This window comes from Galeopterus variegatus, unplaced genomic scaffold (assembly GCF_000696425.1).
Source record: "Galeopterus variegatus unplaced genomic scaffold, G_variegatus-3.0.2 Scaffold2666, whole genome shotgun sequence".
NCBI classification, from domain to species: Eukaryota; Metazoa; Chordata; class Mammalia; order Dermoptera; family Cynocephalidae; genus Galeopterus; species Galeopterus variegatus.
In genome coordinates, this window is record NW_007728777.1 from 132,180 (window position 1) to 158,369 (window position 26,190).

General features: G+C 35.5%; 1 protein-coding gene across 1 annotated transcript in view; it reads left to right on the top strand.

Annotated features, from left to right (window-relative positions):
• The window catches only part of ELOVL4 (ELOVL fatty acid elongase 4), a 32,989-nt gene extending 9,211 nt beyond the window's left edge, over positions 1-23,778 (top strand). Inside the window, exons 2-6 of the mRNA XM_008582565.1 lie at positions 12,986-13,173; positions 14,636-14,716; positions 17,651-17,822; positions 19,958-20,085; positions 21,760-23,778. Coding sequence (XP_008580787.1) covers positions 12,986-13,173; positions 14,636-14,716; positions 17,651-17,822; positions 19,958-20,085; positions 21,760-22,035 — 845 coding nt within the window. The 3' untranslated portion in view covers positions 22,036-23,778. The remainder of the gene's footprint in view (positions 1-12,985; positions 13,174-14,635; positions 14,717-17,650; positions 17,823-19,957; positions 20,086-21,759) is intronic.
• The last annotated feature ends 2,412 nt before the right edge of the window (positions 23,779-26,190 follow it).

Genomic DNA, 26,190 nt, shown 5'->3' on the forward strand with positions numbered 1-26,190 from the left:
TAGCCATCTTAACTGGGGAGAGATGGTATCTCAGTGTGGTTTTGATTTGCATTTCCCGAATGCTGAGTGATGTTGAGCATTTTTTCATATGACTGTTGGCTATTCATATATCTTCCTTTGAGAAATGCCTATTTAGCTCTTTTGCCCATTTTTTAATTGGGTTGCTTGTTTTTTTCTTGTAAAGTTGTTTGAGTTCCTTGTATATTCTGGATATTAATCCCTTGTCAGATGTATATTTTGCAAAAATATTTTCCCACTCTGTTGGTTGTCTTTTTTTGTTGTTTTTTGTTTTTTTTTTTCCTTTTTGTCTTTTTTCGTGTCCGGCAACGGATCGCAACCCTCAGTGTCGCGCCCGTACTGGACCGGGACCGGCAATGGGATCGTAACCCTCGGCGTTGCACCCGCACCTCGCTCAGCCAGTGAGCGGGAACCGGTCTGTATGTGGGATCTGAACCCTTGGCGGGAGCGCCGTCGTGCTCCCAAGCGGTGCACTGTAGCAGTGCGCCACTGGGCTGGCCCTGTTGGTTGTCTTTTAACTCTGTTAATTGTTTCTTTTGCTGTACACAGACTTCATGAATATGACCCCAAAAGCATGGGCAACCAAAGGAAAAATAAACAAATGGGATAATATCCTTTACAGCTTTTGAATCTGTCCTTATTTATTTGCTTTCTATGGGAAAATTTGTAATTTCTCTCACTTTCTAACTTCAGGCAAACTTGCACCCAAAATTCTTTTTTCCTCTGCTTTTAAACTTCCCCCTGCATTATTTCAGGCTCTTGGGTGACTGTTACACTACTGAGTTAGATAAAAACATCTTTACCCTTTTGTTCTAACCCTGTGTTGAACTACTCTTGGGCCATCTGCTCCCTCATACCTCCAAACATGCAGTTTACTCCTGCCTTGCTCCTGGAGGTCTCCATCCCCTCCAGTCTGCCCCTTGTACTCTGACCTGTTTTCAGTATTGTAGCCCAGCCTCTGCCTTGTCTCCCTCTACATTCTGCAAAAGCTGCCTGTTCCTTATGTTCATCCAAGTGTTCTTCCAAACCCAAATCTTACATCCTCTTTCCTGCGTATATAGGGGGTTAGAACAAAAATTTCTGCAGTTAATCATTCTGACTAAATAGGAAACTGACCAGACCGTCGTTCACCCACCACCTTTAGAATTTGTGTTTTATTTCTAGAGTACAGTTACACAGTGCTTAACAACGGGGATACATTCTAAGAAATGTGTCAGGCGATTTCATCGTTTTGGCAACATCTTAGAGATTACCTACACAGTCCTAGATAGTATAGCCTACTACACACCTAAGCATATAGTATAGCCTTTATAATCTCATGGGACCACTGTCATATATGTGGTCCCTTGCTGACAGAGAACTTGTTATGTGGCATGTGACTGTGTATCACATGACTGCCCCATTTTGTCCTGTTGTGTGAAGGTCCTGCTGTTAGGGGAATCTAGGAACAAATTAAATATTTATTTTATGACTTGGTTATATGTTATATAAAGTAGGCTCACATTTCTGAGTAGACTAGAGCAGTGTTTCTTAGACTTTAATGTGTAAATCACCTTGGAATCTTATTAAAATGCAGATTTTGTCTTAGTAGTTCTGGAGTAAGGCCTGAGATTCTGCATTTTTTGTAAGCTTCCAGGTGAAACTTTCCTGCTGGTGCATGGACCACACTTTGAGTAGCATGGGCATGGAATATTACTCATTTTTTTTGTAATCTAGTACTATGTACTATTATGGAAAAAGAAGAATTTTTTTTCCTTTTTGTCTTTTTTCGTGACCGGCAACAGGATCGCAACCCTCGGTGTTGCGCCCGCACCTCGCTCAGCCAGTGAGCAGCCGGTCTGTATGTGGGATCCGAACCCTCAGCGGGAGCGCCGCCGCGCTCTCAAGCGGCGCACTGTAGCAGTGCGCCACCGGGCCGGCCCCAAAAGAAGAATTTTTAAATGTGCTTAAGTTATTAAGTTAAAAGCAAAATGATGGCATGTATTTTCATTGAGCATTTCATTGTTTTTTACCCTAACAAGGACTTTGTATATCTTCTAGGAACATCTTATATTGATCAGTAAAGATTGTTCATTTTACCTAAATCAAAGGGCAGTTATTTGGATAATCTTATTATCACCCCCATTTTACATACAAAGAAATGATGGCTCAGAGAATTTCAGGTTCACAGTCATAGGGCTTGAAAACAGTAGCCAGGGCTAGAAAACAGTAGCCAGAACTAGAATCCAGTTCTTCTTAACTAGTCTTGTCCCTCATCCCTGTATCAAGCTGCCTCTGATCCTTGTGACTTCCCCAGCTACTGTAATCTTGTGTTCTTTCTCTTTAATTCCTTTAGAAATTTAGATGTTTTACAATTCAAAAATTGTACTAATTTTTCTTTTGGGAGATGGTAGTAAAACTTTACTAGCTTAGACTACATGGGGAAGATAGTTCATTTTGACTAGTAGAAATCCTGAGCTACAAACAGCCTTAAAAGAAATCAGCCTTTCAAAAAAAGTAGGACTGTTAGAGATTTGAACAGAAGTTGTTTTGATATACTTAGTTGTATTAGTCTGATTCTGTTACTTATAACAGAATACATGGAACTTGGTACTTTGTAAGAAAATGAAATTTATTGCTTTCAGTTTCAGAGTCTGGGAAGTCCACAGTGGAGGGAACACATCTAGTGAGGGTCTTGGTGGTGGAAACAGCGACTCACAGGGCAGAAATGGTGGAGCAGGAAAAGACTCTTCATGGGCTCTCCTTTTAAAGCCCTCTGAACCATTCCCCTAACCTCCATTACTAATACATTCACTATGGTATGGTCCTACAATCTAATCATCTCTTCAAGGCACCACCTTTCAATTACCATAATAGGATTTCCCACCCTCATAACACTGTCACAATGGGGACCAAGCCTCCAATACATTAAACTTTTGGGGGGACACAGTTCAATCCATAATATTCTGCCCCTGGCCCTCCAAAACTCATGTCCTTTTCACATACAAATACATTCATTTCTTCCCTAAAGTCTTAATTCATTTCAATTCAGAAGTCCAAAGTTCACAGTCCCAAATGTGAAAACAAAACAAGTTATCTACCTCCAAGATACAATGGTGGGACAAGCATAGGGTACATATTTCCATTCAAAAAGGGAGAAATAGGCCAAGAGAAATGGGAAAACAGGTCCTTAGCAAGTCCAAAACCCAGCAGGGCAGGCATTAAATCTCAAAGCTGGCAAATGATGTATCTTGACTCCATGTTCCATGTCCTCTACATGCTGGTGCAGGAATTGGATTTCCTGGTCGTCAGGCAGCTCCACTTCTATAGCTTTCCTAGTCTCAGGTGATGCTTTAGTTCCCACAGGCTGGTGTACACGATGGTAGCTCTGCAATTTTGGGATCTCCATGGCAGTCCTGCTCTCATGGCTCCACTGGGCATGGTACTGATGGGGTTTCCCTGCTGCAGCTCCAACCCCACGTTTCTGCTTGCCATTGCTGTAGCAAAGGCTATCTGTGGTGACTCTGCCCCTGTGACAGATCTCCTTCTGGGTCCCTAGACTTTACCAGACATCCTTTGAAATTGGAGTGGAGGCTTCCAAGCCTTCACAGCTCTGGCATTTCTACAAGCTTGCAGACCTAATGCCACATGAATGCTGCCAAGGCTTCCAGTTTGCATCTTCCAAAGCTGCAGGTCCAGCCACACCTTGGGCCAATTTAGCCAAAGCAGGAGCAGCCAAAACGGCTGGGGTACTGGGGAGCAAAACAGTGGGGAGCAGCATCCTGAGGTGTCCCTGGGCAGGGAGTCTGTGGAGGGTACCTCAGACCTGTTCCCCAAGACCATTCTGTCTCCCTAGGCCTTTGGGCCTGTAATGGAAGGGTTGACCCCAGAGGCAATGCCTTCAGGACCTTTTCCCCTTCTCTTGATAATCTCTTTGTTTTGTACTAATCTTCTTAGCACCATTGTATTTTTCTCCTGAAAATGTTCTCTGCTTCTCTATCACATGGCCAGGCTGCAAATTTTCCAAGTCTTTACAGTGTTTCCCTGTTAGTTGTAAATTCTGGCTTTATGTCATGCCTTTACTGCCACAACTCAGTGTAGGCTGTTGAAAGCAGCCATGCAGCTTCCTGAATGTTTTGCTGCTTAGAAATTTTTTCTGCCAAATACTCTGGTTCAACATCTCTAAGTTCCACATTCCATAAAGCTTTTGGGCATGAGCAGAATGCAGCCAAGTTCCTTGCCAGTTCATAGCAAAGACGATTTTTGCCCCAGTTTCCAATAAGCTCCTTCTCATTTCTATCTGAGACCTTCTTTGAATGGTCTTTATAGTCCATATTTCCATAAACATTCTGGTCACCACCATTTAACCAGTCTCTACAACATTCCAAACTTTCCCTGGTTTTCTTCTTTTCTAAACTTTCACCATCATCTAGGCTTTTTCTAGCCTGTTCCTTCACATTCTTCCAGCCTCTCCTCAACACCCAGTTCCAAAGCCACTTCCACATGTTCAAGTATTTGTTATAAGTAACACCTCACTTCTCTGGTACCAATTTTCTGTATTAGTATGTTTCTGTTGCTTATAATGGAATACATGGAACCAGATATTTTGTAAAAAAAATGATGTTTATTGCTTACAATTTTGGAGGCTGGGAAGTCCACAGTTCAGGGAACACATCTAGTGAGGGTCTTGGTGGTGGCAACAGTGACCCAGGGGTCTCACATGGCAGAAATGGCAGAGCAGAGAGTCTTCATGTGCTCTCATTTTAAAGCTCTCTGAACCATGCCCCTAACCACCATTATTAATACATTCCTCGATAGTGTGGTTCTACAATCTAATCACTTCTTTAAGGTACCACCTTTAAATTACCATAATAGGATTTCCCACCCTCTTAACACTGTCACTATGGGAACCAAGTCTCCAACACATTAAACTTTGGGGGGAACACATTTCAATCCATAATAATAGTGATAATTTTTTGTGTTAATTACAGTTGTTTGTATGTTAGTAGAGATTACTTGGGTTACTTGAAAACTACAAGTATTTTTTTCTTTATTAAAATATTGTTTATATTATCTTTAAGAAAAGTTTTTAAAAAACAGCTTCTCTGCCTAACTTAGAAATTTAGTGAGAATTTTTATGTTATTTGATCTCCTGGATAAAGACAGTTGTAAAATATTCTGTCTTCCTAGTATGTGAGTTATAAAATGTCCTGTCTTCTCAGTGTACACTCTTCTCCTAAGTTTAGTTATTGATGGTAGTTTTTCTTTAATTTGGTTTAACTCTTCTCTTGGAAGAGAGAGGAGGATTTGGTGGTTTGAGCGCTGTCAGTAATAGTAACAGTGCCAACGTTTATTGAGCTCTTACTCTATGTCAGACACTATACACATATTAGTCCTCACAACAACCCTATTACCATCCATAAGGCCAGAGAGACTAAGTAACTTCTTGAGTTTATTCAGCTGGTAAGTGAGGATTCTAATGCTGGTAATTTTATTTGAGAGTCCATATTCAGAACCCAGAGAACTCTTTGATCAGGAAGAAAAGGCCTAGAAGACATTGAAGGGCTTGAGTGGAAGGGCTTAGATTATTCCTGACATAGGTCTGCTTCTGTGAAGATTTGGAATGGGAAGAGAATTGAGTGCAACAGAAGGGAATGACTTTGTGGCATCCATGTGTGCTAGCAACTGTCACATAATTTAGTTCATTTAATCATCACATATCAACCCTATGAGGTAATTATTTCCTCATTTAAAAGACAAAAATAATGAAAAGAATGCCCTGTCCTTTTGAAAACATCTTGCCCTCTTGGTCTCTATGATGCCGTTTTCTCCTTTCCTGCTTTTCTGGCTGATTTCCTGCCATTTCACCCACTCTTCCCTCGTGTCCCCCGGTTCAATCCTTTTTCATTTTATTCTGTCATGCTATATACTCTTTTTCTTGTGACCTTAGACTCTGATGTGAGTTTCATTGTCAATGACTCCTCTGTGTGTCCACAAGCCCTGGCAGTTCCCCTGCAGCTCCAGGGCCTACTAGGCATCTCTACCTAGTGTCCCGCATGTACCTCAAACATGTGATGTTGAACATTCATTTGATCATTTCCTCCCAGATCGGTTTCTCTTCCTGGATGCTCTGTCCTGGATAATGACTATGTTGCCAGTGAGGCCAGAAATCTGGAAGGAATCCTGAACTTTTCTTTTACTCTCACCTTTCACATCCATACCTGTCACCGAGACTAGATTTTACACTTGTAACCTTCATATCTGCGTATCCCGTCCATCACCAGTACAGCCCCTGAGTCCAGATTTCCATCAACTCTTGTGGTATACTGTTCTCCGTGTCTGGCTTCCTATCACAATCACCCAGGAACCTTGACATCATAGTGCTGGGCCCCACCTGCAGACATTTTGATTCAGTAGGACTGGGGTGGGGCCTGGGAATCTATATTTTTAATAAGCACATGATTCTTATGTGGGCAGTCTAGCAACAGATGGGTGTTTAGGAACTGCCAATTCAGTTGGTTTCCTTGCCTCTTGACATATCTCCTTCCCCTTCAGTCCATTCCCCCACTGCCACCACAGCATCATTTAAAAGCCAAAACTAATCAGATATTTCCCCATTATCTACATGATAAGTTCTGGCCTCCTCAGCATAGTTTGTAAGACCCCTAAGGAATCTCCTGCCCTCTTCCCTTGTATATATTCTTTATTTCAGGCCTGCTTAGTTACCATGGTAAGTGTTTTATTTCTTGCTTCTGAGCTGTTTATACATTACATTCTCCCAGAGTGTTCAGATATTCTCACTTGAGTATCTCTTGTCATTCTACTAAAGAACTTTAGTAGGTCTCTCTAATTCTGCCCTCTGAAAAAAGATCATTTTCCCTACCCATCTGCTTGGCAAATTTTTCTTCCTTGAGAAAAACTTCAAGTGTCTGCTCTTGAAGCATGCCTTTCTCCCTTTTCTGTCCTGACACCGTACCTAAGGCATTCATCATGATACTGCATTAATCATGCTGCATAGCAATTGAGTTTTCGTGTCTGTCCTTTCCTCTAATAGATAATGAGCTTTGAGAGGTTAGGAACCAAGTAGCCTGCCCCAAATCACTTAGCTCCAAAGAGGTAGAGTCTGACTTCAAAGTCTGTTCTGTCTATTCCACAATCCTAAGTGATCTTAAGATACAAATCAGATTAAGAATAAAATCCTATTGGTGGAGGGTGCTTAAGGGAACCCCATTTCAGATGGACTGTTCCACTTCCCACCCCATTTTTTATAATGGTATAATTTACACATAGTAAAATTGACTCTTTTTAGTGAACAATTTATGAGTTTTGACAAACATAACTATTTTGTGGCCTCTTAATATAGATAAAATTGTGTGATTGCTGACCACATTAATATTTATAAACAAATCAATCCTATTTGGCATGAGCTTTATGAAACAGTCAAAATATTCTCATTGGCAACTATTTCCTGAGAAAGAGTTAACCCTTAAGGGTCTGGAAGGGATTATGTGTCTTAGTAATTCTCACTAGTGAAATAAAGTCTTTTGCTCCTGAGCTTGATTTGCTATAATATTTGGCTTTAGGTTTGCTTAAATTTAGTTTAAAACTAGGATAAGGAACTCATTAGCAAAGGAGACAGTTCCTTCTACATACAGAAGGAAAGACCCAGTGGTTAAAATTTTTCTGAATTTAGGTGAAATTTACTTTCCTATAACTGTTACCATAATTTGGCTACCTAATTGGCTACCTAATTGGCCTACTGTTACCTAATTGGCTCTTGGGTCCCAAAGTCATAGAAATGAACAATGTACCCAGCAGTAAAGTAAGCAACACTTTATTAAAAGAGGAGATAGACTTATGCATAAGGGGAGTAGCTACAGGAAGCCTAGCTCTCTGAGGGGAGCTTTTCTCAGGGTCTTTTGTAGGGAAAGGAGTTAAAGGGTGAAGGCCAGCATCACTAGAGGTGGTCCGTTCTGTTCTTCCTGGTTGCATCATGGGCACATGCTCAGTTACGGCTTTGGTACTTGCACCTGCTCAGTAGATCCAAGATGGTGGTGGTGTTCTTCGTAGTCAGTTCAGGAGGGTCATTGTAGCAATCACCTTGAAGCTTTGTGCACATGCAGGAATTCCTAAAGGAGACTTAGGGTTAATCTGTAATTTTTGCAATTATGATAAATAAGCCTTGGAGAGGGGTTTTACAACTGAGTGAATATCTGTTCCCTTCTTATCTCAGTTTGTTTTATCTTGGCAGGCCATGGGGAAATCATGTGCGGGGGGCGGGGTAATGGAGTCAGTTTGGTTCACAGGCCTAGCCCTATTCTGTCTGACAACTTCTCACTGGCTCTAATTTTGCCCTCTGAAAACAGAGAATAAATCTCATCTCTCGTAACTTTTCTTAATATTTGATGAGCCTTCTTCCTCTTTTCCAGGCTAGACATCCTTAGTCCTTTCCCCCAACTTTATGTCATGGCCTCCAGAGCATGTGTGATCCTTGACCAGGTCTTTCAAGATGCAGCACCTAATTAATAAAGTGGGCAACTGGGCTCCTTTGAGTATCTCTTGTCATTCTATTGAGGGAACTTTTATAGTTCTCTCTTCTTTTCCTTGAAGGAACAATCTTAAAGTATAATGTATGTATCTGTAATTTGCAAAGAAATTGATGGGAAACTTTTTTTCTTAAACTTAATGTGTATGATGACTGAATAGTACTAGAATAGCTTCTAGGATACAGGAGGCTCTTGCTTTACCTTCTTTGGCAAGTCTCTTGAGCTCTCTGAATCTCATTTTTAAGATGAAGGGATCATTTCAAAATCTAAACTTTTGCAATTCTAGTTTAGTTATAGGTTTATGTGACAACATGAAAGACTTAACATTGTTAATAAATATCGACTCAAAATAAGATCAGAATCATTAAGACATGAAGATATAAATATAGTGGTAATAAACATATTAGTAGTATAAAATATAAAATAAGACAATTTGAAAAACTAATTACGGGTCAATTTATATTTGTGCCATTTTTGATCCCCCCCCCCCCCAAAAGCTTTCCAAAGAGAGAATTCCCAAGAATGTTACATAGAGCTCATTTGGATCTTGGTACTTTTTGATGATAGAATTTGACTTTAGTGATGGCAGAAGGGGCAGGGCTTCAATAGAATTTTGATTTTTTGTTTTTTTCCTAGTAAATTTATAGTATGGAATTCCACCCAAAACTGTGTAGCTTTAGGATATTAACAACATGCTAGAAATATATCTTCTGTCACTTTAATATATATAACCTACACTTGGATTTAGTGTAACCAAAATGAATAGAGGATTTAATTTAGTTTTAAAATGTTTATTTAAACATTTTAGTTAATGAAAATGGGGGAAGTATATTATTTTAATGTATTCAAAGATTATGTAAAATATATGAAGCTTTAGTATTCATGACCTTTTTTAGTGTTTTAGTCCTCCAACATTTTTTGGTTTAAGAATTAGGGGCACTTGTTAGTAATGGTAAGTTTTCATATCATTGTATGGCACTATTGTGGCACAGTCTTTTTTTTTTTTTAGTAGAAAAGGAAACATGTAAAAGAAGTGTAGGATATTTATTCCTGTCAGAAACTCTAAAGAAAATATTAATGCAAACAGATACATAAAGACACATATAACTTGTATAATGATATGTAAATATATAGAAAAATTTCATGCAAATATTTGGATAGGAGTTGTTACACTGTGGCTTAGGTGCTGATAATTACTACAACTTCCATAATAGTTGTAAGAGGTGGAATTGTTGAGAGCTCTCTGAGCTGCGTGAACTGGAAGAGCTAATTTGAGAAGGGGGTATGGTGTGAAATGTGGCAAAAATGGGGATTTATTAAGTAATTGCTGAATGAATGCGTGACTTGCATTGTTGGGCAAAGAAACGAAGGCATTGCTTTTTTCCCCTCGAGTAAGCAATGAAATAAAGAACATTGAGCCTTATGGAGCACACACTTACTCACTAAATACTGGGTTGAAGTGTTGTTCACTTGAGGTTAAAGTTGTTATGCCAACATACAGGAGGACTTGGGAAGAGCTGTAGGAAAAGTTTGCTGGACACTGAAGAAACCTTGAGTAACAATAAAGGTACTGTTGAATTTGGCAGAAGGGATAGAGAATAAAGGACTATTAGGAAAAATCATCGACTTTATTTATTCATCAAATAAATGTTTAGATACCTTGATAGGCCTTGCAATACAAGAATGAAAGACCCAGACCTTGCTTTCAGGGAGATTAGGTTTAAAGGAAGGTCACTGGACAGTGTGATGAGTGCTGTAATGGAGTAGAAAACATGTACAGGTGTTTGCTCTGGCAGCGCAAAATGAGTCCTCTGACCAGTTAAAACTTTCTTGATCCAGTTTTCCTCACCTTCAATCCATTCTTCCTCCTAATTATTATTTTTAAAAGTGACAGTTTTCAGAAGTTAAAAGGAACCTAAAGGATCATCTAATTTCTTACTGCTCAAAGGGTGGTCCATGGAATAATGGCATAGCATCACTGGGAACCTCCTAGAAAATGCACAGTCTTCCTAGTAATGGGCTGCATCCCAGACCGACTGTATAAGAACTTGCCTTTTAAGTCTGCAACCCAGGTGATTATTTTTCTTATTACAGCTAGAGAAGCACTAACCCGGTTTATATTCTCCCCTTCAGGGTTCATAGATGAGGGAAGTGAGAGAGGTTGTGCCCCTAGGGTCCTGTGCATAGTATAGCAGTGCCAGTGTTAGAACCAGCTTTAGAACTCAGCCAGTCTATTTACTGATAAGTCCTGTGTGCTTTCTTTTATAGCTGTTATTTCCTATCTATTTCCCTCCACCTTTTCATTCTTCTATTGGCCTGTGTTAGTGTTTCGTATTGTAATATCTTCAGCTTCTTGTGTCTCTTACCCTCTCTTTGGTAGTCCTCTCTTCAAATTACTCTATTCAATGAGAGAACAATACAGCATACCACACTATACATCAAAAAGAATGAGTATTTTTATTTACTCTTAACTTCTGGAAAATTTTTGGACCTATTTCTCTCTTATTTTTGTACTTGCTGCTCACAATTTCCATCGAAGTCTATAGGCATTCTGCATGTTGTGAGAAATAATAGGAGTGAGAAATAATCCATGATGTTAGAAAGTAAAATCTCCTGACAGGTGAATTTATCTTTGTTTGTTGCATAGATTATCCATTAACAGAATACTTTTGCTCTTTGTATCCATCTCATGGAAAAAACAGTATCTGCCTTGTAGTTTGTAGAGAAGAGTTTATCTAAATCTTTTTTTCTATAATATAGAAAAATAAAGACCTAAGTAGATAAGCATCTCGTATTTTGGGGGGGTGGGGTCTTTGGCATAGAAAAATATGGTAATAAAAGGATACTTAACATAGAAGGATAAAATGTCATTAAAGAAAGGTGAACAGTCATTGAGAAGAGCATGGTTTGGCACAAAGCCTTTAGCAGAAGTCAACCTCTTCATCCTTTAAGTCACTTCTTCCTTGTGAGAGGTTTACTCCCTTTCTCCTTTCTTTCAAATATTTTCCTTTATTTTGAACTCTGGAATATGTTTGATTTGAGTAATATAACCATAATTTCCATGAGTAGTAGACCTCCTTTGTAAACTATGAGATAAAATCATTTTTTCTGGATTTTTTGTTCCCATATGTGTTTTTATTTCAGGTCACTATCTCACCTGTTTAACAACTCTGATTTTATTCAAACCATAGTTATTATATCACTTCCCAACTTTGGAGATTATCTGATTAAACGTATTTTGTGTTTCGTATCTTATTTTCTATTGACACTGTATAGAAACAGGTTCATTTATCTTTACATAAGGCATTTTAAGACCTAATTATCTAATCCAGAATCCTTTTGCATATGTAGTTTTAGTAAAAATGATGTTAAATGGGGGGGGGGTATTGTAATCAGCAATTAAGTTAAATTTATTTAGGCTGGGTTCTAGGAACTGGCTAAAAAACATTTTCTTTTACTATTTTAAAAATACATTATTTTCCACAGAATAGAGTATAAAAGTGTTTTGCATTGCCAAAAATAAACTAAACATTAGATTAGCAAACTTTAAATGTAACTTAGCTTTTAGAAATATAAAAATTAGTATCTTCTTATAATGTATTAAAAGATGGATTTTTATTAGTCCTTTATTTCATTATGATGCTTCTTTTAGAAATGTTTTACTTACATTCTATTGTAAGATTGATTCAGGGTTGCATACTTGAATATTATGGGCAGTCAATTCATTTTAAATGAACTAATGTGTTTGTTATATATATTTACACTTATGTAAGTTAAGTGAATTATAGCTTCAGAGAAAAGCACACAGATTGGTTGTTCATGGGGAATAAAATAGATGCATACTCTTGATGAAAAAGTTTGAAAAATATCTTGAATATTATTATCATTGAAATAACTTACAGAATTATAACGAACGCTAAGTTAATCCCTCAAGAATAGCTGCATTCTTACCTTCAGTGTCTAGAAATATTCCAGCCAGTGGCTTCCTTTAGCCCATATCTCATAAGTCTAATTCCCACTTGCTTTAGGAATGGACAGAGAGTGCCGCTTTGAAATGGCACTGATAAATTTCTCATGCTTAATATAGAAAGACAAGTGTTTTCTTAAAATGTTTATATTCTGTCTATGAAGTCTTTTATTAACTTTTCATCCCAAGCTTATCTCCTCTATTTTTAGTGAGTTTTATTTATTATCTTTGCTCTCTTGGTTCTGTATAAAACCTGATGTGTGACATAGTAATGAAACTTAGTTTTCAAAAGTAACTTGCAGGAATCAGCCTTGCTTCTTTGGTTTTTATACTATGTATTTTTGTTGGGACTCAAAGAATAGTGATCTGTGTTTGTCAGATTAGGAATTAAGTTGAAACATTTTAACTCCTAAAATGTTTATTTTATAAACATGTATTATTTAATGAATTGTATGTTATTTTGTTCTCTCTATAGATAAACGTGTGGAAAATTGGCCTCTGATGCAATCTCCATGGCCTACAATAAGCATAAGTACTCTTTATCTCCTGTTTGTGTGGCTGGGTCCAAAATGGATGAAGGACCGAGAACCCTTTCAGATGCGCTTTGTGCTCATTTTCTATAATTTTGGGATGGTTTTGCTTAACCTTTTTATCTTCAGAGAGGTAGGCTTCTTAAAATCACTCGATAGTAATTCTTCATGGCTATAGGAAATTTAAAAACAAGGATATGTAAAACCAACATTATAATATTGTACCCCAAATAACTGTTAGCTACTCTAAAAGAAAATTTTTGACATTTCTCATTTTTAGATAACAAATATATGAAATATAAAGTATAGAACAGTTGTTTAAAATGGATTTTTTTTTTTTTTTTGTCGATATGCAATGTGGTTGATTATTGTGGCCCATTACCGAAATCTCCCTCCCTCCTCCCTCTCCCCCCTCCCTCCCAACAATGTCCTTTCTGTTTAACTTCAAGGAATTGCAGTTGTTATGTCTTCTTCCTCTACCCCAGTTTTTTTTATTTTGGTGTATGTGTGAATTTATTTATTTATTTTTAGCTCCCACCAATAAGTGAGAACATGTGATGGAATTTTGAATCAGACTGGATTCTAAAGTAATCTTTATTAGTTGTCCTGGTATTGGAAATTATTTAATTTTTCTTAGCTTCATTTTCTTCTGTAAAATGGGAAAAATACCTACCTTCTAGGGTTATGATCAGAGTTAAGTGAGGTAATTTTTGCATAGTGTTTAGCATATCTTAGTACATAGTAAACAGTAGTAACTACTTATTTATAATGCTTATTCAGCAGTGTTCAAGTTTGGTAACTGATCAAAATATGCAAATGTATAAATACTGATTTCAAGTTAAATCCTATTATGTAATGTAATTGTATTTTGAGCTGGAACTAAAATGTGTTAATTATCATACAACTGTTGCTACTAATCATCATGTACTTTTCTGGGCACCAGCAAATTCTCCATGGCATTTTGAAAGGAAATCCTAAAGGCTAGATTGACTCATTTTTTATTTTATTTATTTATTTTCTTCTCTCCTACTCTTTTGACCTACAGCCATTTTTTAAGTTGCAAGAGCGTAAGGAATTTGTTTCATAAGAGACTCATTACAATTCTGTATGATCTCAGAGAACTATTGATGCTAGGAAAATGAACAGTAGCTCTTCTTTGAAAAGTCTTTCTTCAGTTGACAACCTAGCCTAAGGAATTTCAACTTCTTAAAAACTTTCATTTAATTTATTTGGATACCTTTACCTAATTTGCTAGATACAGACCGTTCTGGATCAAGAATAAAGACCAGCGAAGGCAGGATAACCCTTATATCTGAATCATGGCAATAAAATTTTCTCTTAATATTATGAAGTGGATAGAGTTGCTATCTCAGTCCAAAAGTTACATGTGATTTTTAATTTAGATTTCGAAAATGGAACAGATCTATGCATAGAAACTTTTAGAAATTCCAATGAATTGAATGTTTAATGCATCTGAAATTTTTTAAGAGAATTCTGCTTTTGAAATAATTTGGAAATTTGCATATTGTATTTAGTGTTTTTAATGCAGTATCTACTAAAGCTTTACTCTAAATATTATTGCTTTCTTTTTCCAGTTATTCATGGGATCATATAATGCAGGATATAGCTATATTTGCCAGAGTGTGGATTATTCTAATAATGTTAATGAAGTCAGGGTAAGTACATTAAAAATACTGTTAATCATTAGAAGTTAATTTTATAGGCCCCAGTCTATGAGAAATGTACTGTAATACAGTAATGAAATTCTACTGGATTGTTTTGAATCAATAAAGCTATGATTTTCTTTAAAAGTACGTAACTGAAAATCTGTTTTTGTACCTCCAGCATGTTCTTTTATTTGGTGGTGTGAGAGTGAATATATATTGGATTACTAGAATGCAGTACTTAAAAAAAAAGTTCCATATTTTGTGTAAAGATATTATTTTAGATTTTTGTTGTTATTTTTGGTCCAGAATAGAAACTTATCAGGGGAGTCTAATTCATTTGTTAAGAAAGTCTGAAGAAAAGCAAATGTTTTATGAACTGTGCAATATTTAGGAAATTAAGTGTAACACAGTTTGTCTATGACAGTACTTCAGAAACTTATGGAAAGATTGTATTATCTTTTAATTCTATTTTTCCACAAACTTTTTGAAGTATCCTCATAGTTTTTTTTTTTTTATCAATTTAGCTTTTATTGTATTTGCAGAAAAATAAACCACTAGTTATATGTTACCATATTTTATTTTTCAGTCACCTACATTAGTAAAATTACCATTTAATTCAAGTGGAAGGGAGAATAAAGTTTCTTATTTTACTGAGTATTTATTGAACTTCTCTTGTATACTGTGGTTCATATTAAAAATTGCATATAACATAAAACATATATAAGCATATGTATATTTTATGTTATATATAATGTATGTAGTAATAATATAATATGTAGTAGTTTCCCTTGAGAAAAATAGCTTTCTGGCATGTGGGTTGGACAATATAAATACCAGTATTCTTCAAGACCAAAGACCAAATTGCTTTAATGTTCTTACCATTTTATGTACATATCTTCATTACCCTATTAGAAGACTTATGGACTGATGAAAAATCACCTCTAAAGTCATGTTGGTTTTATTAATTCAATAAATATTTATTGAGCATCTATTAGATGCAGGTACTGTGAGGGATGCTGGGGACATAGAGCTGACAAGGCAGCTGAGGTCCTTGCCTTCGTGGAGCTGGCATTCTAGTGAGGGTGGTGAGGCAGACAATGATCATATTAATAAGTGGTTAAGAAGAAAATAAAACCTGTGATGTAACTGAGAAAGAATGAGGGAGATTCTTTAGATTTAGATTTGGATTCGTTGGCTAGGAAAAATTTTCTTCTGATAAGCATATTGTCAGAGAATTTCCTCAGCTGAGAGCTGACTTCTTGCTTGCTTTGGGGGAGGGGAAAGGAAAAAGTATTTGATATGCTTTCTTTGGGAATAAACTTAGAAAACCCCCTTGGGTGAAGCAACATATTAATATTTTTAGGATAAGGATTCAAAAATAACACTCTGGTAATTGTGAACCTACCCTCCTTCTCATGCTTAATATAGAAACATGCATAAATTTTGAGTTCTTTAAAAAGTGAGCTATTGTGAAACCTGTAATCGGGTAAAAGAAAAACTTGAAATTTGCAACAGATTGTGTTTGAAACTGTCCTCCTGCTCCCCTTTCCTCTCTAATATCGGATGCAGTAGAATGAATATTTTACTCTGAGATTCATTTTTGTATTCATTGTTACGTTCACTTTGGTGTATGTAGCCTATTCAAAGATATCTAATGCAATTTGTAAACTGAGGAGAATTATTATTATTATATGTGAATTTGGGGTAGTTTAGCAGCCCAGATGAAGGAAAAATATGACATTGTCTCATTCCTTCTGAAAGTTATTGGTGATAGTTATATTATTTTAAAGTACTAACATACTGTTGAATATTAACTTTAGTGTTGCTGTGGGTAGTTAACTATTTCAAGGATATTTTGAACCAATTTTATCATTTTTAACAGTGTTATTACTCAAGCAAACTCAGTAAATAATTCCCAACCTGTAAATACAAGACATTTTTTAAAAATTTGGCCTATATTTTTCCTTTTTTCCCACACTTTAAAATTGTGATTTTGTTTTTCAAAAGCAAAGTCAAAACAAACAAAAACCTATGACATCCACCAGATGCAAGTATAAAATGAGGAAGGGATCTTTCAACTTTAAAACACCTAAGCCTGGCTATGAATGAATTTGTCAAGCCCCTAACACACAAAGTTTATAAATGGATTTCAGTTCTTTACTGCCGTATTTGTTATTTGTTTATAGGACACTTATCACTTAACTACTTGGTTAAGTTTTGGTTATTGTTATAGCAGGATTCTTGTAGAATATTTTAAAACATATACACAGAGGTCACCTCTCACTGAATCCTTAATCTCAGCATGTAATGTAATCTTTCTGCACCATCTGGTGTCTTAATTAGAGCCTAGGAAAAGAAAAGACTTATTCATGTAAGCAGGATTATATTTATGACCTAGGAAATATTTGGTTTTTGTTTGTTCCTTTCAATTTATCACTTTAAATATTTTACTATGCAATACAGACTGCTGTGATTGAATTTACTTCGTTACACATGTTAATATGAGAGAGAGTAAGACACTGACAGAGACCAGATGCTACATAAACTTACTTGCAAGTTTATCTGAGGTATAATGTAGATTAAGCAGGAACTGAATTATCTTTACAAAGTAAACATCTCAGTTTCTTAGATTGAAAAGCATAGCAGTGGGATTGTGTTTACAGCTCTGTATTCAGCAGTTTGACATCGTATGACATCCACCTTTGTAACAGACTGAAAATTTTCTGTAAATTATTGGCGCTGTGTAGAACATAGCTTTGGACTCTCTCTTGTCCATTTTTTTCCTTGTGAATATTTGCTGAGGTTTCAAACCTACTTGCCAAAAATGAATCAATGCCTTGTATGTTTTGTGCGATGAAGATTATTTTGGACTTACAGCGAGTAGAAATCCATATAATAGTGTCATTTTCGTATTTATAACATGTTTTCCCTTTCTTTTTACAGATAGCTGCTGCTCTGTGGTGGTACTTTGTATCTAAAGGAGTTGAGTATTTGGACACAGTGTTTTTTATCCTAAGAAAGAAGAACAACCAAGTTTCTTTCCTTCATGTATATCATCACTGTACAATGTTTACATTGTGGTGGATTGGTATTAAGTGGGTTGCAGGGGGACAAGGTGAGCCTTTTCCGGAATGTATCTGCATGTTTTAAATAATGTAAATGTGTTTGGTGGAAAGTAAGGACAGCCTGAGATTTTGACTTGGTCTATCATTTATCTTGCTTTCAAGGTTAATCGTTTCTGTGTTCATTTTAGTTTTTAAAAGTTTGAAGAAAGTATAAATCTTTAACTTTTTATATGTGACCATTTTAAAACTTAAAGATTTGCCCCAGAGATGAGCATAAACCAAGTCTAAATGTGAAAAATAGTATTTTTTAAATTATTTTTAAAATTTTACTTCTCAAAATACATTGTAGTTGATTTTCATGCCCTTTTACCTGTTCCTCTCCACCCCCTCCCCACCCCCAACTCCCACATCATATCTGTTCACTTGACTGAAATAGTGTAAGGAATTTTTGTGGTTATTCTGTCTTCTTCTCCCTCCAGCCCTTGATTTGTTTGTGTGTTTGTTTTTAGCTCCCACAAATGAGTGAGAACATGTAGTATTTCTCTTTCTGTGCCTGACTTGTTTCACTTAATATAAATTTCTCTAAGTCCATCCATGTTGTTGCGAATGGTAGTATTTCGTTCTTTTTTATAGCAGAGTAGTATTCCATTGTGTAGATATACCACAGTTTCCTTATCCAGTCATCAGATGAGGGACATTTGGGCTGGTTCCAACTCTTGGCTATTGTAAATAGAGCTGCAATAAACATTGGAGTACAGTTTTCCCTTCAGCATGATGATTTCCATTCCTCTGGTTATATTCCCAACAGTGGAATAGCTGGGTCATATGATAGATCTATCTGTAATTGTTTGAGGAGCCTCTATACCATTTTCCATAAAGGCTGCACCAATTTGCAGCCCCACAAACAGTGTATGAGATTTCCTTTTTCTCTGAAACCTCTCCAGCACTTATCATTCTCAGTCTGTTGAATGTTAGCCATGCTAGAAAATAGTATTTTGAGGGAAGCAGGTCTAGTAGTTCTGATCCAAAGGATACCAAGATACAACTGCTCAGTCTGGTGATTCCGTCTTCAATCCGAGCCCAGAGCTCACTCATGCTCTAGGAAAGGCCTTAACTGACCTTGTTCATTCTTGTTCAAAGGAAATTTTATGTAGCCTTGCTAATGTTAAAGAGGATCTGAATTCACAGTTTGGCTAGGATCTGCCTCCAGTCTTTTCAGATGCCTGTAGATTAAGGATGATTGGCATTGTTGAACTGGAAACAGATTATTCCTCTGTTGAGGGTGCAGGGTATAAGTATTATCATACAGTTCACCTTACTTCTTTCCAGTGTCATATTATAGTAATTGGCAATTGAGGAATTCACACAAGTTATTATTGGGGGCCCACTTTAAAACAATACATTTAAGGGCTGGCCCATGGCTCACTTGGGAGAGTGTGGTGCTGACAACACCAAGTCAAGGGTTAAGATCCCTTTACCAGTCATCTTTTGAAAAAAAAAATGCAGTAAAAGTCAAACTATGTAATTTTAAAAGAAAATTAGTAAATCTGAACTGCCTCTTTAAATCACTTTATGACAAAAATTATTACTTATTATATCTATATGTTGATTTAATTAATATTCTAAAGAGAAAGAATGCCATTGGTTTAGACTGATTGGAATATCTCTGTAAATTTATATATACTAAATGGATTATGTTTTATATGTATAGTGCTGTCATATTTAAAACTATTTAGAGACCTAAGAAATAAGTGCTGTTTTGTTATAGATGTATTGACACATCTAAAGGCAGTAATAGAATATTTGCAATCTACTCAGACACTTATATATACCATAACCTTTTTCCCCCATGAATAGTAGAATTAAAAGTAATATAAGCAACAGTTTTCTATAATGGCCTACTTAAGCTCACTGAAGTACCCCATGTGAAAATTTACCACTTGGAAAGTATTTAACAACACACATTTTAATTTACATGGTAGAACCCCAAATCTAAACTTTAAAAATATCTAGCTTAATCTGAAGGGAAGGCTTTTTCATTAGTACTATCTTACATCTTTTATTACTAATCCGTACTCAGGATTAAATATTAGAAAATTATGTGGATTCATTTATTTTATATCTCAATGACTTATTGCCTAATCAAGTTTTTTGTATCTTGCAATGACCTCTTCTTCTTCTAAAGCATTTTTTGGAGCCCAGTTGAATTCCTTTATCCACGTGATTATGTACTCATACTATGGGTTAACTGCATTTGGCCCATGGATCCAGAAGTATCTCTGGTGGAAACGATACCTAACCATGTTGCAGCTGGTGAGTTAAATGCTTCTAAAGTTTCTTCTGGTGAAATCTTGAAAATGTTTGACTTTTAATTAATTGCAAATTGCCACGTTGTTTGGGGCAATTTTCTATTAAAAAATTAACTTTCTCCTCTAGCTGTAACAGTTGAGGCTCCTTGGCCCCAACCTACCTCTTCATGGGCTTATGGTCATAGCCACTTGCTTTTGTAATGTCCTCAAAAGACTAGACAGCACTTATCCTCTAAGAGAAACATTCTTTAAAAAGATATAAGCATACCACAACATACATGAATTCATGTGTGACTAGAAAAATAATACAATTTTTTTACTCAAGCAATTTTTTTAACTTAAAATTTTATTACCTCTCCTCATCTTGTCCTTGCTTATACTTAAATTTTCTGTTTTTTATTCCACTTTTCAGTCCTTGTTAATAGTTTCCATACAGTTAGAATATAAAGTTGAAAAGAAGGCAGAGAGCCAAGGAAGCGGTGGGCTAAAGGAAGAGAATAAGAACCAGAAAACCGCTCTTGATTCTCTAGAACACTGTCCTTAAAGAGCAGAGCCAGGTGTTTTCAAATGTTAGTCTTTAGGCCAGACAAATTTCAGCATATGTCTGTAGTAGGACTTCTTGTAGCGTCTGGATGCATGTATCCGTGTAACATTTAGAGTTGGGCACCAGCCTGTAATCACACTGATAATCCAAAACCAACCTGGTAGCTATTCTTCGGGCTTTAGAATTTATTATAATTTGCTTTAATCATAGTGTGTACACAGTTTTATCAGTGGAATCACATTCGAAAATATTATCCATCTCTGCTTTACATTGCTAAACAACTTGCTAACCAAACTGGAAACACAACTTTTGGGAATGTTGGGTATGAAGGATTTATTTGTAAGTAAAATGCTACAGGAAGTTTCCTTCAGTTTTTTTCTAAGCTGTTTATATAGTTTGTGTAATTCATTTCTCGTGATAGTTAGTAAATGGTCCCAAGAAAATGAAGAGGTGACCAAAAGCAGATGAATTATTTATATCTGTTTTGTTGGAGCCTGCACCTGGCTCTTCTTGAGTGATGCCATACTTAATCATACCCTTATACACAACCTTTTTTGGTGATGCAGGTTTTAAAAACCATTGTGAAACCAGAAGTTCGTAAAGTTTGCATTTTTGCCATGGAAAATTGTAAAAGTTGTCTAATATGATATAAATTTCTGGTTTACATGGAATAAATTATTTTAATAATATTGAATATAATAATCAGTATTGTCAATGCTGACTTTAAAAGAGAAACCACAACTGCCCATTACAAATAAGATGTTGAGTTTATGTTTGTAAGCCGTAAGTTCTCACGACAGTTAATCATGTAAGTTAATCTTGTAAAAAGTTAACCCTTGTTAATACCATAGAATTCAGAATTCTTATGTCATGAACCATTCATTTATTGATACATCAGAATTTAAAATCATTTCATTTTAAGGATCTCAATTTTGGTTTTTCTCCTTTTAAAAACTCTGAAAGTGATTCTTTTTGTGCTTACTCTCAGATATCTTCTAAATTTTATCAAAATACTGGTTTTTAAAGGATAGTGTTCATTCAAATACCTGTCTACCATCTATAAGAAACAAATAATGAGCCACTTTGATAAGTTTATTTTTAAATGTACATGTTCCTGCTGTTTCTGTTTTTCAGGTTCAGTTTCATGTGACCATTGGGCACACAGCACTGTCTCTTTACACTGACTGCCCCTTCCCCAAATGGATGCACTGGGCTCTCATTGTCTACGCCATCAGCTTCATATGTCTGTTTCTTAACTTCTATGTTCGGACGTACAACCAACCTAAGAAACAAAAAACTGGAAAAACAGCCATGAATGGTATTTCAGCAAATGGTGTGAACAAATCAGAAAAGCAGCTAGTGATAGAAAATGGAAAAAAGCAGAAAAATGGAAAAGCAAAAGGAGAGTAAATTGAACTGGGCCTTAACTGTTATTGACAGTGAGGAAACTCCCATGTCATATAAAATTTCAGGGAAAACAGAGGCTAATGAGAGCTTAGGGATGGGGAGAAAAGGCAAATGTGCTCTATGTACTAGTAAACTTTATACTGAGTAAAGTGTTAAGTGTAATACCCACATGTTTTATTTATAAAGTTTTTATTTTAAACATTTTTTAAAAATTAGCCTTGATGTTGTCCAGACCAAAGCAATCATTATGTGACTTTGGAAACTCTCCCTCTGTCCACACCCACTTGTCCAATGGATGAGATTTTTTCATTTATCTTATATTCACTCATTTTTCAGTCTGAATTTTAGACGATCACAGAAACACAGTCTATATTGATTTTTTTGGGTAAATTACTCATTACCTACTGATTAAAATCAGTTACTTTACATTTTCTTGTCCAAAGCTGGAAATGTGGATACATTTAAATTTGCATATTAGAATTCATTTGCTGACCAGAATAGTCGAATCTCTCCACCTCTAGTCAGAATATACCCTTTTGTTTGTAATTTAATTTAAAAAATCTGCTGATATCTGTAGAATCTTAGAGGCTTGACGATGGTGGTGTTGGTGAAAATAAGAAAGAATTGTAGTAAAATCCTGTCTGATGACTCAAAGGTCATCATGACTCTTGGCACAAATCACTGTGGGAAACAATTTTTGTGATGAAAAGGCAGCCTTTGAATACTCCTGTTACTAGCAGAAATATATTATGAAACTATTATTATCTGATTAAAACATGAAACAACTCATGTCTTTATTAGTAACATAAAATAGTTACATTTATTTGCTATTAGAAGAGTATGTTCATTTCTGTCAATCTTCCTTATTTTGATTTGTGGCTGTTACTGATTTTTCATATGTGGAAATATACCTACCTCTTCTGTTGGAAAGAACATTTAAAATTAAATAAATTTTAATTAAAAATATCAAGGAGTCTTCTAACATAAATTTTAATATTAACTTTTGAATCTACTAGTATTTTTTGCTTTTTTACAAATAGCATACACTAAACATTTCTGTGAAACTATCCTTCTCTTTCAATGTGTTTAATTTTGGAATGATATTTTCCTTGTGACTAAGTTGCAAGATCTTATTTATTAACTAGATATGAAGTGTAAACCCATTTTGGTGCAATATTCTTGACTCCTTGGTGCTAAAGATCATTAAATTCAGTGCTTGATGTTACAAGGTATTAATTTAAAAGACAATAAAAGTGAGAGCAGTCAGAACCATAAAATTAAATTTGCTATTTAGAAATGAAGTATTTCATGTGATATAAATAAGCAACTAGACAAAATAGGAAAGAGAATTTGTACTATGTTTTATTACATAGGTTAATTTGTTAGGGGGATTGGGACAAAAAGAGCATGAATATTTCTAAGTATCTCAACATGTCCAAACTGCATGTGTAGGATGTATGCTCTTTATACCGACAAACTATTTCAGAATATTTGTAAACTAGAAGATATTGTTCATTAGAATTACATACCTTTTCCCCAAAGGCATGCAGCCATGAGAATTACAGAAAATTTGCAACACATATAGTAGTTTGGTCAAAGAGGATTCAGCACCTTTGTTTTTGCTGCTCAGTGTGTAATGGCTAGAGATTTGTAAATCTTTGTGAAATTCTGTACTGGTTCCGCAGAACTATTCATTCCCTGCTACCTGATTTCAGCACAATAAAAATACTATTGTTGTGGGAAAAACGATTTTTTTTGTTAGTTTATTGTAATGTAAATTGTCTGCTAGATGTTTATTTGATTTAGTTAATATTCTAAATTCTTTTCTGCTGCCAATGTCTTATATGCAGAAAAGAAATGAAACTAGAAGTTGGGTGTCCACAACTTCTGGTAAAAAGCTTATTATTTTATGGTAGCAGATTTTTACCTTAAAAATTAGCTGCTTTTGGAAGAGCTTTTGCATTCAGACTTAAAATACCATTTTCTTCTAAATTAGTTTTACATAAATGGGGGAGCTTTTGTGTTCTTATATGTAAATCATTCAGTCCTTACTATGTTTCTTTATCAAAGATGATTTTATGATGTGATAAATATAGCATTTTCTAGTAGCTTTCATAATTTGTCATCACAGATAAGTTGCATGCCATGTATGTATCTAAAAATTGGTAGATGAGGATTATGTCCCCTTTTCAGTAAAATTTTGTCACTAACTGAAGTAACATTTTCTTACATAGAGAGCAGGAAATTTATTAAATATTTACAATAACTAGAAATACCTGAGACAGGTAGCAGTGAGTTTTCTGGTATAATTAGTGACTGTAGCTCTTTCTCTTTTCTGTTACTTTTGACTCTGTAGTGCAGATGTACACTGATGACTAGTTTCAGTTTTAACATTATTTATTCATTCTCTCTCTTTTCTCTCTTTCATTCCACATACTGTTTAGGCATTTGAAAGTATTTTAATATGAATTATTATATTTATATCTTACAACATGGAACTTAGCAGTGTTTTTAATTTATTAGGAATATTTTAACTTACAGGTTTGTTCCATATTTGCAACTCAGTTACTCTATAAATAAGAAAGAGAACCTGGAGGTAGAAGTAATTTTTGCTGTATTATCTTGTTGTTAATGCATCAATTCTAGGTACTATGTACTGACTTGGAGCAGAACTTTTGAATCTCACCCTCATTAGAATGCAAAACCACACTGAGCTGTTTACACTCTCTCAACTCTTTCCTTGTTATAGCCTTAATCTCAGCCAGCTGTATTCATAACACTATCCTTACTGAGTAAAAGACAACTATAGATATCCAGGATGTAAGCTGATGTGCTCAGCATAGACCTGGGTGACTTAGATTTAGGCATCCTGCTGGATGATATATAGAGTAGCAGAGTTGAGAGACACTGTGATGCTGAGCTATATACACAGGAGCACAGCATCTGAGCAGTAACCAAAACCTGCAGAAGGAGATCAGGCACCTGGTACTCAGCATGCAAGTAATTTTGGCAAGCACTTAATAGTACTTAATAATACAATACAATACAATACAGTTTGTACAATAGTACAAAATCAGTACTTAATAGTGGTGTATTTTAGAATCCATGCTTAGACTTTTGTATTTTAGGCAGATGACTTCTGAATTACAAGAATAGTTGTGAAAAGGCAGAGAAGTAGAAACAGATTCCTTGTTTCAAAACGGTACAGACCATGTAAGTGTTAGAAGTTGGTTCTCCTATAAATTACTTAGGGAAGGCACAGCTGTGTATTGAAAGACACAGCTTTTTTGAATTTGTTTTTAATAGAAGGCTGTGAATCCTGGAGGAGATTTAAAGACCTAAATTAAAAATAAATGATACATAGAACCACTACCACATGAAGATTGTGAGATTCTAGAATATGTCACTAAGAGCCTTATGACTTATGAAGAAGGTGGTCCATAGCTCTCTTTAGATGATTAAGTAATGGGATTTTTAGGTGGGCAAGGGATGATCTGAGTTACCCCTTGGCGTTCTTTCAAACTTATAGATCTAGGTTTTGCTACGTCTTTTGAGAAATTAAACTTTTTTTTTCTACTTGTTTTTAAAAAAGCCAATTTATGGTAGTTTCTTTTTCCCTTTCCTTTTTGTCTTTTCCATTTTACCACGTAAAGGCATGTTTACACATGAACAAATTTTTCTTCATAACTTTGTTCCCTGAAGACTCACCTGGTCCTAAATAGAAACTCAATTTGCTTTTATTGATATTTTCCATTTTCATATCTGATGTTTTCCCAGGGAATATGTCCTTAGAGTAGTATCTTCTTTGAGAATAAATGCACACTGAAACACATCACTTATCTCTCTAAGTATAATAATATAATGAAGCTATCATGATGTCATTGTGTTTGAACATCTACACAAAGAATATGTTCACATTAAAAGCCATCTTAAATTAAAAATTTTGGAAGCTTTAAGTAATATAGCCATTTCTAAAAAGATAGGGTCTCATAATTATTGAGTATTTTCTAATTTAAATATGAGACTGTGAATTATAAAGAGTATCTCATCATTCCATATACACATTCCACGTACTCTGTCAGTCTCTAGGTATCCCTGAAACCTTTTTCTGCAATTTTAGAAAAGCTCCCTTCCTTGGCTTTAAATTTTTTTTCTTTG